The 15,678-nt window shown below is 44.9% G+C and overlaps 1 protein-coding gene across 1 annotated transcript; it reads left to right on the top strand.

Moving 5' to 3' along the window:
* Window positions 1–4,480: 4,480 nt before the first annotated feature.
* Window positions 4,481–15,559, top strand: LOC128759314 (uncharacterized). Its single transcript, XM_053866190.1, is given in 30 exon segments — window positions 4,481–4,555; window positions 5,594–5,753; window positions 5,825–6,093; window positions 6,225–6,340; window positions 6,418–6,715; window positions 6,858–7,026; window positions 7,104–7,366; window positions 7,496–7,641; window positions 7,725–8,022; window positions 8,165–8,333; window positions 8,411–8,673; window positions 8,833–8,948; window positions 9,032–9,329; window positions 9,472–9,640; window positions 9,718–9,980; window positions 10,110–10,255; window positions 10,339–10,636; window positions 10,779–10,941; window positions 11,025–11,287; window positions 11,417–11,562; window positions 11,646–11,943; window positions 12,086–12,260; window positions 12,332–12,594; window positions 12,724–12,864; window positions 12,909–13,250; window positions 13,393–13,567; window positions 13,639–13,901; window positions 14,031–14,171; window positions 14,216–14,524; window positions 15,492–15,559. Coding segments are annotated over 30 exon segments (6,246 nt in total). The 5' UTR covers window positions 4,481–4,497.
* Window positions 15,560–15,678: the final 119 nt, after the last annotated feature.

Raw genomic sequence — 15,678 nt, 5'->3', positions numbered from 1 at the left:
ATAACGACGTCGCATCCCTTTGCAAGCATGGAACTGCCTCGCGCTCAGATCCAGCTGGTTCAAACAACATCTTAAAGCCAGTGGCGGTGAGGTTCATGTGATCAGTGTTGAAATCCTAATCTTTAAACAATGGTCATGACATTGAAAAATAAGGTTATACTGCGTCACGACTGTGTAATTGGGTCAGTGACTATTGCTTTCTTAAGCTCTGACCGACTCTTATGCATCATATCTGGAACTCCGACTTGTTATTATGAAATTTCAAATGAGTTGCAATGGCTGATCCAAGACAGGCTAGCGGAGACAAACACACGTAAACAAGTGAAGAAACAGCTTGAATTTTGGAGTGCAGGAAAAATGTCATGTGAGATGAGGCAGACAGTGAAAAGATCCGGCAATATCAGTGTGTGTGTTCATTTGGAGCAAAACCCTTTTTTAGAGTAAAAGTCTGTCTCAGCTTCTGTCAGAGGTGACATTCTCAAAATAACTGGAATGTCCCAACTGACAACTGAGCTTTAAACAGGTTAGTCACCCTTGTTCTGTGCTAACTCACTATGAGCAAATACAATACCACGGGAGCCGTGAGACAAGTGGAAGAGTCGGTGGTTAAACAGAAGGGACAAGAGCGTGACGGCTGTTTTTGGCTGAGTCATGTCTAAGAGGCTCCTGCTTTATTATGCAATGTTTTTAATTAAGAATGTGGCGGCTCTGGTTGAACGTGAAACATTCAATTCGACTTCTGTGTTCTTGACTGAGGGCCGTGCTCCTCTTTAAACATGTGCCGCAGCTCATCCGACCAAGATGGTTGGTTGGAAGTCTTAGTTTGTCTGTGCAGCTTTGTGACTGGAGCATAAACTCTATATTTTTTAACATCATTTGTGACAACATATGACAAGATGAAGCACTTACAGGCAGCACTGCTTTGGTCTGACCAAGTACAAAACACAGTATAGAGCACTGTCTACTTAATTTAGGCCTGAGAAAAACAGGGATCCAACATGGAGCATGACAGTGGAGCTGCCGTGCACGTCAGCCATCATGAATCCAGTCAGGATGGGACTGACTCTGGGTTGACTAAATGGAGGATGTGTAATGATAGTGTATTTTCAGGAGAGATATACTCAAGCAAGACGTCGTACTTAAACTCTCAGAAGTACAGTCTATTCAAAAGTAACCTACCAGTCAAAGAGTAAGTGCAACTACTTTCTACCCATCGCTGCCTCCATGACTTCAAACGGTAATAATTAAAGAAGAATCTTAAATGCTTTTATGAAAAAATAATGAAGTTGAAATCAATGTGATATCCACAATCAATTCAAGTGAATGGTTGTTATTATTATGAATCATAACATTGGTGTTGAGTATGACATGTCAGGGCAAACAAAGTCCTGATCCTTGTCAGAACCACTAGTGTGATATTCATTGCTATTGTCGTCCAACTGCAGACTGATATGGTGACATTTTCCATGTCCACGTTTTGAACCATCAGTCTTTGTTCCCTGCTGCATGTATTATTATGTCCTGAGTCTTGAACTGGAGTCAAGCTGGAAGTCCATTAAAAGTCCCGTACTCAATCTCTTAATGTTGTTGTGGCTATTGCTATTTAGTCACCAGACCATTTCTCACACACACACACACACACACACACACACACACACACACACACACACACACACACACACACACACACACACACACACACACACACACACACACGTCCTATCCTATTCTTGTGGGGACATTGTGAGGTTTCTCATTGCCATAGTGCTTTCCCCAGCCTCTCCATCTGAACCTAACCATCCAAAACAAATGTCTGACCTTTACCATGAATTGAATCAAACCTAATAGTAATAAACCTAATTATAAAGACCTTGTTGTTTTGAAGACTCAAATTGAGGCTTCATCCCAGAAAGCCCCCATAAGGTCCTCCCATGCAGGTGTAGTACCCAAAATGAGTTATGAATTAACTTTTGTATGTCTTTTGGACTTTGAGAGGAAACCAGAGTACCCAATGGAAACCAGTGCAAGAAACACAAAGAGAATGCTCGCTCCAAATGTACACACAAACTCTTTAGAGTCTGGGAGTAGAACAAAAACTACACCTAGTGCAACTAGTAATAACTGTAATTATTTTGTGCTATTATGGACCAAGCCATTTTTTAAAAATAAACTTGCATATCAGTCGTTAAAATGATTAGTTTATGTTTGTTGGAAAAGAAAAAGGTGATTATTGGGTGGGGGGGGAACTTTTGGCAGAAAAGAAAAGGCATCGTCTGGGCTCAGACCTGTCCTCAACATCACTTGTATTGTCTTGCAAATACCAACACATCCATGAATTGTGGTTTGTGTTCTCCGCCAGTGAGCCACCTGACTGGGGACGTGTTTAGGAATGATGATACTGTCTGTGCATCTTCCAAAACAAAGACCACGTCAGCAGGAAGAAAAAAGTCACATCACTGACTTCCTGCTGAAACTGAATTGTGATTATTGTTCTTTTGTTGCGGCAAATGTGCATCAGCGAGATTGTGTAACAAATGTGTAATCCTTGTCTGTCAGTGATGCTAAAGTAATAATAATAATAACAATTATTTTTACAATAATCATAATCATAGAAGGAGACTGTTTCATGTATTTGCTACTTTTTAGCCAGTATTTCAGTATTCCAATGAGCAAAGCTGGTTATGGTGTTGAGCAAGCAGTGCTCTTGTTACATAATGCAATCCCCCTCACCTTGAGGTGGGGACACACCCAAGACAGTACTTAAGTGCGATTCAACAATGTGCTTTGACTAGATTTTCTGACTGCATATCCAAATGTGACTCGAAATATGTCAAATGAAAGATAACATTGACATTGATAACCAAGTTGATCATGTTCACATTGGATGTTGGCCAACTGTTTAAAAGTTATGTTTCTGATGTTTTTCTTCCATTTATAGTCACAAAATAAAACAATAATATAAATGCTTAAAAAAAGCTTTCTGTATATGCGTTTGTATATGCCCAAAAAAATAGAGAGAATTCCGTAGAGTAATTCTTTTCTGTGTTCGCTAGATGATGTACCTGAAATGCTTATGACATCGTATCTCAGCTAGCTGGTTCAAGCAAACTACTCCTTCAGATCAGATCAGATCAGAGTAGAATGCCTTTGTTTGTCATTGCACAGGCACTGTACAGTGACGTTTTCGCTGTTTCAGTGACGTACATTTCTTTCTTGCTTCACAGAGCTCTTTGAAACTGTAGTGAAACAGTTCACCCATGGAGCCCTCCATTTGTGGCCCCGAATCTTGTAGCATTATGTAGCTGTCTTGTTTGTTGACTAGCGGATGACAGATGGCCACAAAAATAGACGTCCATTCTTACCTAATCCATTATCTTTGTCTGCATCAGTCCATCATCAGACCACCGCTGTCTATTCAAATACTTCACAAGATTTGCTCAAAGGGTTGAAAAAACGGACTGTTTTACGCAATTACATATTCTGACTTGTTTTATCCATTTATGTATTTGTATTCATGAATACATTGATAATGAATATGTTGTTGTATAATAATTTTTTTTCGAACAGATGTATTCATGGTGGACATGATCTATTGTTGGTGACATGAAAACGGTCTCTATTACCTCACACTCACAGCATCAGTGAATCATTTTTTTCCTCACTACGTGACTCAAGTTGATTTTGCAACGGTGCTTGTATCTGCCGACCATAATAGTAAGCTGTAAAGTCCCTGCAAGACAATGTTTTGTTTAAAGTTAAGCTGTCTTGACGCAAATGCCCCCGAAGCGACAACCATGAAAAAGTTCCACTGCTGAAACTTTCTCACCCGCCTGAAATCGCAGGAATTCAGCACCTGTCAGTAGGTGAAGGTGAAGATGTATTTTCGACTGGTCTGGTCGCATTGTGCACAAAAGACACATTTGTTTTGGACATTGGAAAGACAAGTGTATATATATATATATATATATATATATATATATATATATATATATATATATATATATATATATATGTCTTTCCAATGTATATATTGGAAAAACGTAATAGAAATGGTGGAAAGACGTAATGTCACAAATATTGGAAATATTGGACAGACGTAATGTCACAACCATAAACTTGGAAAGATGTAATGTCACAACCATAAACAGATTTAAAATCCATGTCACCAAATGTTTCAGAAGAATTCTTGACAACATTTTTAACAACATCCATGATCCAGTTTTTGTGAAAATCATGAGTCGCCCAAACACTGCTGGGATAGGCCCCAGCATTCCCCACAACCCTGAACAGGACTAGGCAGTGGTCAAGTATGGTGGAAGTATGTTTGATGCTGAAAGGCAGACAAATAGTTTGAAAATTCTTCCAGGTGAACCAGGAAACTGGTAAATCTGTGTTTCAAGAGGGAACGTCATGAGGGGGAGACACACCTATTTGTGCAAAGATGTTGAAACCTCAGCATATAAAAGGACACAGCCGTGAACTGACTGGTGCACCGCAATGGCTTTGGAAAGATGGATCTGTGTCCTCCTGACACTGATGAGTGTCATAGCTGCAGGTAAATCTCATCTTTATCCTTACACGATTGATCTGGATCACAAATCATAATTATTCATGACGTGCTTTTTTGGTTTTGTCTACTGACATGGCTTCTGGTGAGATTAGATTAGATTAGATTACACACAATGGGGAAAATGTGTAGTGTATGTATACTGGAAAATGTAGTGATGCAGCTTTTTCAATGCACCATTTCTATAAAAGAGTAAATATTTCCACAATGTCAGCGACCACATTGTTCATTAAAAAGGATGCTATTGTAGGAAAAAAATGTCTTTGCATTGTATTCAATAGTGGTTTGGCAAGATAATATTTACAGATCATATATTTGCCACTGTAAAAAGAATAAAAACAATTAATGAGCCAATTATTCAGGAAGAAAAAATAAAAACAATAAAGATAAATAAAGCAAGTCGATCCGTGCAGACCACCTAACATCTGCATGATAGTAAACAAATTGTGGTTGACGGAATCCTCACAGTAAAAAAGTTATAACATAACTACAGACATACATTCTGAGGGATACGGTGGTTTATCCAACCCGATCCAACGGTAGCTACCTAGGGTTTGGTACCTGATCTGAAGCGAGTTTCAGTACCATGGAAATGTTCTACTTTTTTTTAAAGCTGGACAGCAGGAATGAGAGGATGAGAGATGGTATACTTTTTTTGACAGATCACTAATTTGAGTTAGGAATTGGATTATCGTAGGTTTAAGTAAAATGGTAGTTCAGTCTCCACTTGTAATATCTGATCATCCATGGAAAAGCATTCCTCAGCAAAATATTCGGTAAAATATATCAATTGGGTTAATGATGAACCACCAGGATACCATCAAGTACTGAACCATTCAAATGAAGAACATTTTGGGAAAATATCCAAAGCACCTTGACCGTGGAATCCCATCTGTTCTGGCATCAGTTGTGGCATATTGTGGCATTGAGGGATGCCACTGACTAATAACAATAACAACCAGGATGAGGGTAATAATACAGTTGGTCAATGACTTTAAAATAGTACTCACAAATCTGTGTTTGCAGTTTCTTCCAAAGGGAATGACACCCGAATAGTTGGGGGTCATGATGCACCAGCGAGACGTTGGCCCTGGCAGGCCAGCCTACAGCAAAAGAAACAACACATTTGTGGGGGCTCCCTGATCAACGACGAGTGGGTCATGACGGCCGCTCACTGCTTCAGCAGGTTGGTGTCTCAAATGGGACTTCTCCATATCCATTTGTCATTCCAAAACAAACATGTTTGTTATTCTACAGCAAAAACAAGGATAAGTGGAAGGTGGTTCTTGGAATACACAGCCTCCAAAGCAAAAATCGAGGGAGACAAAAACGGAGAATTGCTGAGATTATTTTGCACCCAAATTATTCCAGTTCCACGAGTGATAATGACATTGCTCTTGTCAAACTTTCAAAACAAGTCAGACGATCAAAGTTTGTAAAACCAGTATGCCTGGCCGCCAGTCAGAGTAAATTCCCCGCAGGCACTATGAGCTGGGTCACTGGCTGGGGAAGCACGGCTGAAGGAGGTAAGACTCTGGAAACAGATTGACCTTGAGATTTAATAACTGTCCTGTGCTAATTCTTTATTGTTTGTTTGTTTTTTGATGCTTCCTCGTGGTTTCCTCAGAGCCTCTGCCATTCCCTCAAACTCTTCAAGAAGTTGAAGTTCCAGTCGTCGGGAACAGACAGTGTAACTGCCTCAATGGAGTCGGCTCAGTCACGGACAACATGATGTGTGCTGGTCTTCTCGAAGGAGGAAAAGACTCCTGTCAGGTTGGATGGCCCATTGTTCGTAATAGTTTTAATTCCAGTTTTTCAGGCAACATGAACCTGAATCATCTTCTCTGCAGGGCGACTCAGGTGGACCCTTGGTGATAAAGCAGGGCTCCAAATGGGTCCAAGCTGGAATCATTAGTTGGGGTTTTGGATGTGCTCGTCCAAATCTGCCAGGGGTCTATTCTAGAGTATCGAACTTTCAATCCTGGATTGAGTCACACATAAATGCTGACAAACCATGTTTTGTGGAGTCATCATCCAGTGTTGTGGATTCTGACAGTGAGTTCTCGTGTCCTGGACTGCCTCCTCCTGTTGGTCCGACCAGACCACCAACAACAGCCGGCTTGGAATCTCCTATGTCCAGTTCTCAATGTAAGTACTGTACCTTTACGATCTACCACTGTTGAGGTCCAAAGAAACCACATGCATGTGTCATTCTGAAGAGCGATAGAGACCAAACCTTTGTACATTTCATCAAACTCCCAATGTCAACTAAGCAGACATGTTTTTCTAGTGTGTGGAATCACACCTCTGAACAACAGAATCGTTGGGGGTGAAGATGCTCCAGAGGGAAGTTGGCCTTGGCAGGCCAGTCTCCGAAGATTTGGCAACCATGTTTGTGGTGGTTCCCTGATCAACAACCAGTGGGTGATGTCTGCTGCTCACTGCTTCAGCAGGTTGGTGTCACTGTCAAGGATAAACTGCTTCAACTTTTGAGACTTTGTGTGACTGATGTGTGTCCATTGACTGTTTCCACAAGGACGTCTGGGTGGCAGGTGTCCCTGGGTCGTCAGAACCTGCAAGGAAGTAACCCAAATGAAGTGACCCGAAGTGTGGCACAGATCCTGGTGCATCCAAATTACAACAGTCTCACCACTGACAATGACATCGCCCTGGTCAGACTCTCCTCACCAGTGACATTCACAGATTACATCAGACCAGTGTGTCTGGCAGACAGCAACAGTGTGTTCAACGCTGCAACTGATAGTTGGGTCACTGGCTGGGGAACAGTTGATGAGGGTGGTAAGTTGTCATCTTGACTTCATTTGATGTCTGAATGTATCAGGGCTGCCAAAAAAAACCTCAGCTCAGTGAGTCCTCTTCAAGACGTTGGGTCAACCGTTGAACCTGATTTATGCTCACTTTCCTCAGAGCCTCTGCCATTCCCTCAAACTCTTCAAGAAGTTGAAGTTCCAGTCGTCGGGAACAGACAGTGTAACTGCCTCAATGGAGTCGGCTCAGTCACAGAGAACATGATGTGTGCAGGTTTCCTGAGTGGTGGGAAAGACTCCTGTCAGGTGGGACAGTTCCCTTGGTTAAGTGGATTGCTGGTTTAGGTTCAGTTTTATAATGCTGTGGTGTGTTGTCTTCATGTCCACAGGGGGACTCTGGCGGTCCAATGGTGATCAAGCAGGGGCCTATGTGGCTACAAGTTGGTATTGTCAGCTGGGGTTTTGGCTGTGCCCGCCCAAATCTTCCTGGAGTTTACGCCAGAGTGTCCGGTTACCAGTCATGGATCAACTCACACATCACTTCGGATAAACCAGGATTTGTCACGTTCTCCTCCCCTGGAGTGGATTCCGACAGCAGTGTGACTTGTCCTGGACTGCCTCCTCCTGTTGTTCCGACCAGACCACCAACCACAGTCGGCTTGCAATCTCCTTTGTCCAGTTCTCAAAGTAAGACCTGTACCGTTACGATCTACCACTGTTGAGGTCTAAAGAAAACACATGCATGTGTCATTCTGAAGAGCGATAAAGACCAAACCATTGTACATTTCATCAAACTCCCAATGTCAACTAAGCAGACATGTTTTTCTAGTGTGTGGAATCACACCTCTGAACAACAGAATCGTTGGGGGTGAAGATGCTCCACAGGGAAGTTGGCCTTGGCAGGCCAGTCTCCGAAGATTTGGCAACCATGTTTGTGGTGGTTCCCTGATCAACAACCAGTGGGTGATGTCTGCTGCTCACTGCTTCAGCAGGTTGGTGTCACTGTCAAGGATAAACTGCTTCAACTTTTGAGACTTTGTGTGACTGATGTGTGTCCATTGACTGTTTCCACAAGGACGTCTGGGTGGCAGGTGTCCCTGGGTCGTCAGAACCTGCAAGGAAGTAACCCAAATGAAGTGACCCGAAGTGTGGCACAGATCCTGGTGCATCCAAATTACAACAGTGTCACCACTGACAATGACATCGCCCTGGTCAGACTCTCCTCACCAGTGACATTCACAGATTACATCAGACCAGTGTGTCTGGCAGACAGCAACAGTGTGTTCAACGCTGCAACTGATAGTTGGGTCACTGGCTGGGGAACAGTTGATGAGGGTGGTAAGTTATCATCTTGACTTCATTTGATGTCTGAATGTATCAGGGCTGCCAAAAAAAACCTCAGCTCCGTGAGTCCTCTTCAAGACGTTGGGTCAACCATTGAACCTGATTTATGCTCACTTTCCTCAGAGCCTCTGCCATTCCCTCAAACTCTTCAAGAAGTTGAAGTTCCAGTCATCGGGAACAGACAGTGTAACTGCCTCAATGGAGTCGGCTCAGTCACGGACAACATGATGTGTGCAGGTTTTCTGAGTGGTGGGAAAGACTCCTGTCAGGTGGGACAGTTCCCTTGGCCAAGTGGATTGCTGGTTTAGGTTCAGTTTTATAATGCTGTGGTGTGTTGTCTTCATGTCCACAGGGGGACTCTGGCGGTCCAATGGTGATCAAGCAGGGGCCTATGTGGCTACAAGTTGGTATTGTCAGCTGGGGTTTTGGCTGTGCCCGCCCAAATCTTCCTGGAGTTTACGCCAGAGTGTCCGGTTACCAGTCATGGATCAACTCACACATCACTTCGGATAAACCAGGATTTGTCACGTTCTCCTCCCCTGGAGTGGATTCCGACAGCAGTGTGACTTGTCCTGGACTGCCTCCTCCTGTTGTTCCGACCAGACCACCAACCACAGTCGGCTTGCAATCTCCTTTGTCCAGTTCTCAAAGTAAGACCTGTACCGTTACGATCTACCACTGTTGAGGTCCTAAGAAACCACATGCATGTGTCATTCTGAAGAGCGATAAAGACCAAACCATTGTACATTTCATCAAACTCCCAATGTCAACTAAGCAGACATGTTTTTCTAGTGTGTGGAATCACACCTCTGAACAACAGAATCGTTGGGGGTGAAGATGCTCCACAGGGAAGTTGGCCTTGGCAGGCCAGTCTCCGAAGATTTGGCAACCATGTTTGTGGTGGTTCCCTGATCAACAACCAGTGGGTGATGTCTGCTGCTCACTGCTTCAGCAGGTTGGTGTCACTGTCAAGGATAAACTGCTTCAACTTTTGAGACTTTGTGTGACTGATGTGTGTCCATTGACTGTTTCCACAAGGACGTCTGGGTGGCAGGTGTCCCTGGGTCGTCAGAACCTGCAAGGAAGTAACCCAAATGAAGTGACCCGAAGTGTGGCACAGATCCTGGTGCATCCAAATTACAACAGTCTCACCACTGACAATGACATCGCCCTGGTCAGACTCTCCTCACCAGTGACATTCACAGATTACATCAGACCAGTGTGTCTGGCAGACAGCAACAGTGTGTTCAACGCTGCAACTGATAGTTGGGTCACTGGCTGGGGAACAGTTGATGAGGGTGGTAAGTTGTCATCTTGACTTCATTTGATGTCTGAATGTATCAGGGCTGCCAAAAAAAACCTCAGCTCAGTGAGTCCTCTTCAAGACGTTGGGTCAACCGTTGAACCTGATTTATGCTCACTGTCCTCAGAGCCTCTGCCATTCCCTCAAACTCTTCAAGAAGTTGAAGTTCCAGTCATCGGGAACAGACAGTGTAACTGCCTCAATGGAGTCGGCTCAGTCACGGACAACATGATGTGTGCAGGTTTTCTGAGTGGTGGGAAAGACTCCTGTCAGGTGGGACAGTTCCCTTGGCCAAGTGGATTGCTGGTTTAGGTTCAGTTTTATAATCCTGTGGTGTGTTGTCTTCATGTCCACAGGGGGACTCTGGCGGTCCAATGGTGATCAAGCAGGGGCCTATGTGGCTACAAGTTGGTATTGTCAGCTGGGGTTTTGGCTGTGCCCGCCCAAATCTTCCTGGAGTTTACGCCAGAGTGTCCGGTTACCAGTCATGGATCAACTCACACATCACTTCGGATAAACCAGGATTTGTCACGTTCTCCTCCCCTGGAGTGGATTCCGACAGCAGTGTGACTTGTCCTGGACTGCCTCCTCCTGTTGGTCCGACCAGACCACCGGCCACAGCCAGCTTGGAATCTCCTATGTCCAGTTCTCAATGTAAGTACTGTACCTTTACAATCTACCACTGCTGAGGTCTAAAGAAAACACATGCATGTGTCATTCTGAAGAGCGATAGAGACCAAACCATTGTACATTTCATCAAACTCCCAATGTCAACTAAGCAGACATGTTTTTCTAGTGTGTGGAATCACACCTCTGAACAACAGAATCGTTGGGGGTGAAGATGCTCCAGAGGGAAGTTGGCCTTGGCAGGCCAGTCTCCGAAGATTTGGCAACCATGTTTGTGGTGGTTCCCTGATCAACAACCAGTGGGTGATGTCTGCTGCTCACTGCTTCAGCAGGTTGGTGTCACTGTCAAGGATAAACTGCTTCAACTTTTGAGACTTTGTGTGACTGATGTGTGTCCATTGACTGTTTCCACAAGGACGTCTGGGTGGCAGGTGTCCCTGGGTCGTCAGAACCTGCAAGGAAGTAACCCAAATGAAGTGACCCGAAGTGTGGCACAGATCCTGGTGCATCCAAATTACAACAGTCTCACCACTGACAATGACATCGCCCTGGTCAGACTCTCCTCACCAGTGACATTCACAGATTACATCAGACCAGTGTGTCTGGCAGACAGCAACAGTGTGTTCAACGCTGCAACTGATAGTTGGGTCACTGGCTGGGGAACAGTTGATGAGGGTGGTAAGTTGTCATCTTGACTTCATTTGATGTCTGAATGTATCAGGGCTGCCAAAAAAAACCTCAGCTCAGTGAGTCCTCTTCAAGACGATGGGTCAACCGTTGAACCTGATTTATGCTCACTTTCCTCAGAGCCTCTGCCATTCCCTCAAACTCTTCAAGAAGTTGAAGTTCCAGTCATCGGGAACAGACAGTGTAACTGCCTCAATGGAGTCGGCTCAGTCACGGACAACATGATGTGTGCAGGTTTTCTGAGTGGTGGGAAAGACTCCTGTCAGGTGGGACAGTTCCCTTGGCCAAGTGGATTGCTGGTTTAGGTTCAGTTTTATAATCCTGTGGTGTGTTGTCTTCATGTCCACAGGGGGACTCTGGCGGTCCAATGGTGATCAAGCAGGGGCCTATGTGGCTACAAGTTGGTATTGTCAGCTGGGGTTTTGGCTGTGCCCGCCCAAATCTTCCTGGAGTTTACGCCAGAGTGTCCAGTTACCAGTCATGGATCAACTCACACATCACTTCGGATAAACCAGGATTTGTTACGTTCACTTCCCCTGGAGTGGATTCCGACAGCAGTGTGACTTGTCCTGGACTGCCTCCTCCTGTTGTTCCGACCAGACCACCAACCACAGTCGGCTTGCAATCTCCTTTGTCCAGTTCTCAAAGTAAGACCTGTACCGTTACGATCTACCACTGTTGAGGTCCTAAGAAACCACATGCATGTGTCATTCTGAAGAGCGATAAAGACCAAACCATTGTACATTTCATCAAACTCCCAATGTCAACTAAGCAGACATGTTTTTCTAGTGTGTGGAATCACACCTCTGAACAACAGAATCGTTGGGGGTGAAGATGCTCCAGAGGGAAGTTGGCCTTGGCAGGCCAGTCTCCGAAGATTTGGCAACCATGTTTGTGGTGGTTCCCTGATCAACAACCAGTGGGTGATGTCTGCTGCTCACTGCTTCAGCAGGTTGGTGTCACTGTCAAGGATAAACTGCTTCAACTTTTGAGACTTTGTGTGACTGATGTGTGTCCATTGACTGTTTCCACAAGGACGTCTGGGTGGCAGGTGTCCCTGGGTCGTCAGAACCTGCAAGGAAGTAACCCAAATGAAGTGACCCGAAGTGTGGCACAGATCCTGGTGCATCCAAATTACAACAGTCTCACCACTGACAATGACATCGCCCTGGTCAGACTCTCCTCACCAGTGACATTCACAGATTACATCAGACCAGTGTGTCTGGCAGACAGCAACAGTGTGTTCAACGCTGCAACTGATAGTTGGGTCACTGGCTGGGGAACAGTTGATGAGGGTGGTAAGTTGTCATCTTGACTTCATTTGATGTCTGAATGTATCAGGGCTGCCAAAAAAAACCTCAGCTCAGTGAGTCCTCTTCAAGACGTTGGGTCAACCGTTGAACCTGATTTATGCTCACTTTCCTCAGAGCCTCTGCCATTCCCTCAAACTCTTCAAGAAGTTGAAGTTCCAGTCATCGGGAACAGACAGTGTAACTGCCTCAATGGAGTCGGCTCAGTCACGGACAACATGATGTGTGCAGGTTTTCTGAGTGGTGGGAAAGACTCCTGTCAGGTGGGACAGTTCCCTTGGCCAAGTGGATTGCTGGTTTAGGTTCAGTTTTATAATGCTGTGGTGTGTTGTCTTCATGTCCACAGGGGGACTCTGGCGGTCCAATGGTGATCAAGCAGGGGCCTATGTGGCTACAAGTTGGTATTGTCAGCTGGGGTTTTGGCTGTGCCCGCCCAAATCTTCCTGGAGTTTACGCCAGAGTGTCCAGTTACCAGTCATGGATCAACTCACACATCACTTCGGATAAACCAGGATTTGTCACGTTCTCCTCCCCTGGAGTGGATTCAGACAGCAGTGTGACTTGTCCTGGACTGCCTCCTCCTGTTGGTCCGACCAGACCACCGGCCACAGCCAGCTTGGAATCTCCTATGTCCAGTTCTCAATGTAAGTACTGTACCTTTACAATCTACCACTGCTGAGGTCTAAAGAAAACACATGCATGTGTCATTCTGAAGAGCGATAGAGACCAAACCATTGTACATTTCATCAAACTCCCAATGTCAACTAAGCAGACATGTTTTTCTAGTGTGTGGAATCACACCTCTGAACAACAGAATCGTTGGGGGTGAAGATGCTCCAGAGGGAAGTTGGCCTTGGCAGGCCAGTCTCCGAAGATTTGGCAACCATGTTTGTGGTGGTTCCCTGATCAACAACCAGTGGGTGATGTCTGCTGCTCACTGCTTCAGCAGGTTGGTGTCACTGTCAAGGATAAACTGCTTCAACTTTTGAGACTTTGTGTGACTGATGTGTGTCCATTGACTGTTTCCACAAGGACGTCTGGGTGGCAGGTGTCCCTGGGTCGTCAGAACCTGCAAGGAAGTAACCCAAATGAAGTGACCCGAAGTGTGGCACAGATCCTGGTGCATCCAAATTACAACAGTGTCACCACTGACAATGACATCGCCCTGGTCAGACTCTCCTCACCAGTGACATTCACAGATTACATCAGACCAGTGTGTCTGGCAGACAGCAACAGTGTGTTCAACGCTGCAACTGATAGTTGGGTCACTGGCTGGGGAACAGTTGATGAGGGTGGTAAGTTATCATCTTGACTTCATTTGATGTCTGAATGTATCAGGGCTGCCAAAAAAAACCTCAGCTCAGTGAGTCCTCTTCAAGACGTTGGGTCAACCATTGAACCTGATTTATGCTCACTTTCCTCAGAGCCTCTGCCATTCCCTCAAACTCTTCAAGAAGTTGAAGTTCCAGTCATCGGGAACAGACAGTGTAACTGCCTCAATGGAGTCGGCTCAGTCACGGACAACATGATGTGTGCAGGTTTTCTGAGTGGTGGGAAAGACTCCTGTCAGGTGGGACAGTTCCCTTGGCCAAGTGGATTGCTGGTTTAGGTTCAGTTTTATAATCCTGTGGTGTGTTGTCTTCATGTCCACAGGGGGACTCTGGCGGTCCAATGGTGATCAAGCAGGGGCCTATGTGGCTACAAGTTGGTATTGTCAGCTGGGGTTTTGGCTGTGCCCGCCCAAATCTTCCTGGAGTTTACGCCAGAGTGTCCGGTTACCAGTCATGGATCAACTCACACATCACTTCGGATAAACCAGGATTTGTTACGTTCACTTCCCCTGGAGTGGATTCCGACAGCAGTGTGACTTGTCCTGGACTGCCTCCTCCTGACTTCCAACCTGCAGCCAGTCCATCTCGTAAGTTTATAAGTGTGAACTACCGCTTTCCTTTTATGAATGTATTTCTTTGTCTATATCTATCATATTTAATTTCCGTCTTAAATGTCTTTCATGTTTCTGTCTTGCCATAAAAACCAAAAATTCTCCATTCGTGGAAATAAACAGGCATTCTAATCCCATCTATTTTGCGATTTAGGCTCAGTTTGTGGTGAGGTTGATGGCGATGTTGCAGTTGTCCCAGAGGGAAATTGGCCTTGGGTTGTTCGCCTCCACAAAAATGGGGCCTACATATGTGCAGGAACTCTCGTTGCTGACAATTTTATCCTGACATCTGCCCAGTGCTTTTCTTCGTAAGTATTGTGGTCTCCAATTGTACCAATTTGATTTCGTCGAACTTTCAAAGTTAGACCTAATCAGAAATTCTCTTTTTAAAAGCTCCCAACCAAATGTCCACGAATGGAGTGTGATGTTGGGCCAACGGCACCTCAATGGCTCAGAGGACTTTGAGATGTCCGTGGGCGTTGCCAAGATCATCTTAAGTCAATCATCGGGTTCAAATATTGCCCTTCTGCAGCTTGTCAGTGACGTAGTATACAAGGATAATATCCAGCCAGTTTGCTTGGATATCGGCGACAATACACCCTTCCCCACTGGAAGTCAGTGCTGGGTGGCAGGCTGGGGGCATGTCGCCATCGACAAAGGTACGTTTATGTACTGTTTTTTCTTTGTTTTTGTTGTTTGCTATTTAGCCATTCTCTCAAGAGCACAAACATAAATTCTTCTGCTTTTAAAGATGCTGGTGGAGCCCACCATGGTCGCCGAGACCTGAAAACAGAAGTAACAAGATGTGGGACTTCAGACAGTGACAAGATTTGCACTCGTGCCGTTGAACTACACCAGGTATGATTTATTTTTTCTTATTTTTCCTACATTTACGTTCAGTGGGCCTCTTTTTGGTGCGATTATATTGTTTGTGTGCTCTCAGGGCGACCAAGGAAGCCCACTGCTGTGCAAATCAGGCTCATCTTGGTTCCAGGTGGCTGTAGTGAATAATGGTCAAATTAAATCCATGCATGCTGATGTTCAAGTCTTCGCCAAAACCTCCGCTTTTGCTGATCTATTGAAGGAGACTATCGGTGACATGCCATCTCCATCAGGTCCAGCCAAAGCAG

The sequence above is a fragment of the Synchiropus splendidus genome, chromosome 5 (assembly GCF_027744825.2).
Source record: "Synchiropus splendidus isolate RoL2022-P1 chromosome 5, RoL_Sspl_1.0, whole genome shotgun sequence".
NCBI classification, from domain to species: Eukaryota; Metazoa; Chordata; class Actinopteri; order Syngnathiformes; family Callionymidae; genus Synchiropus; species Synchiropus splendidus.
This window is presented reverse-complemented; position numbering and strand designations above follow the sequence as displayed.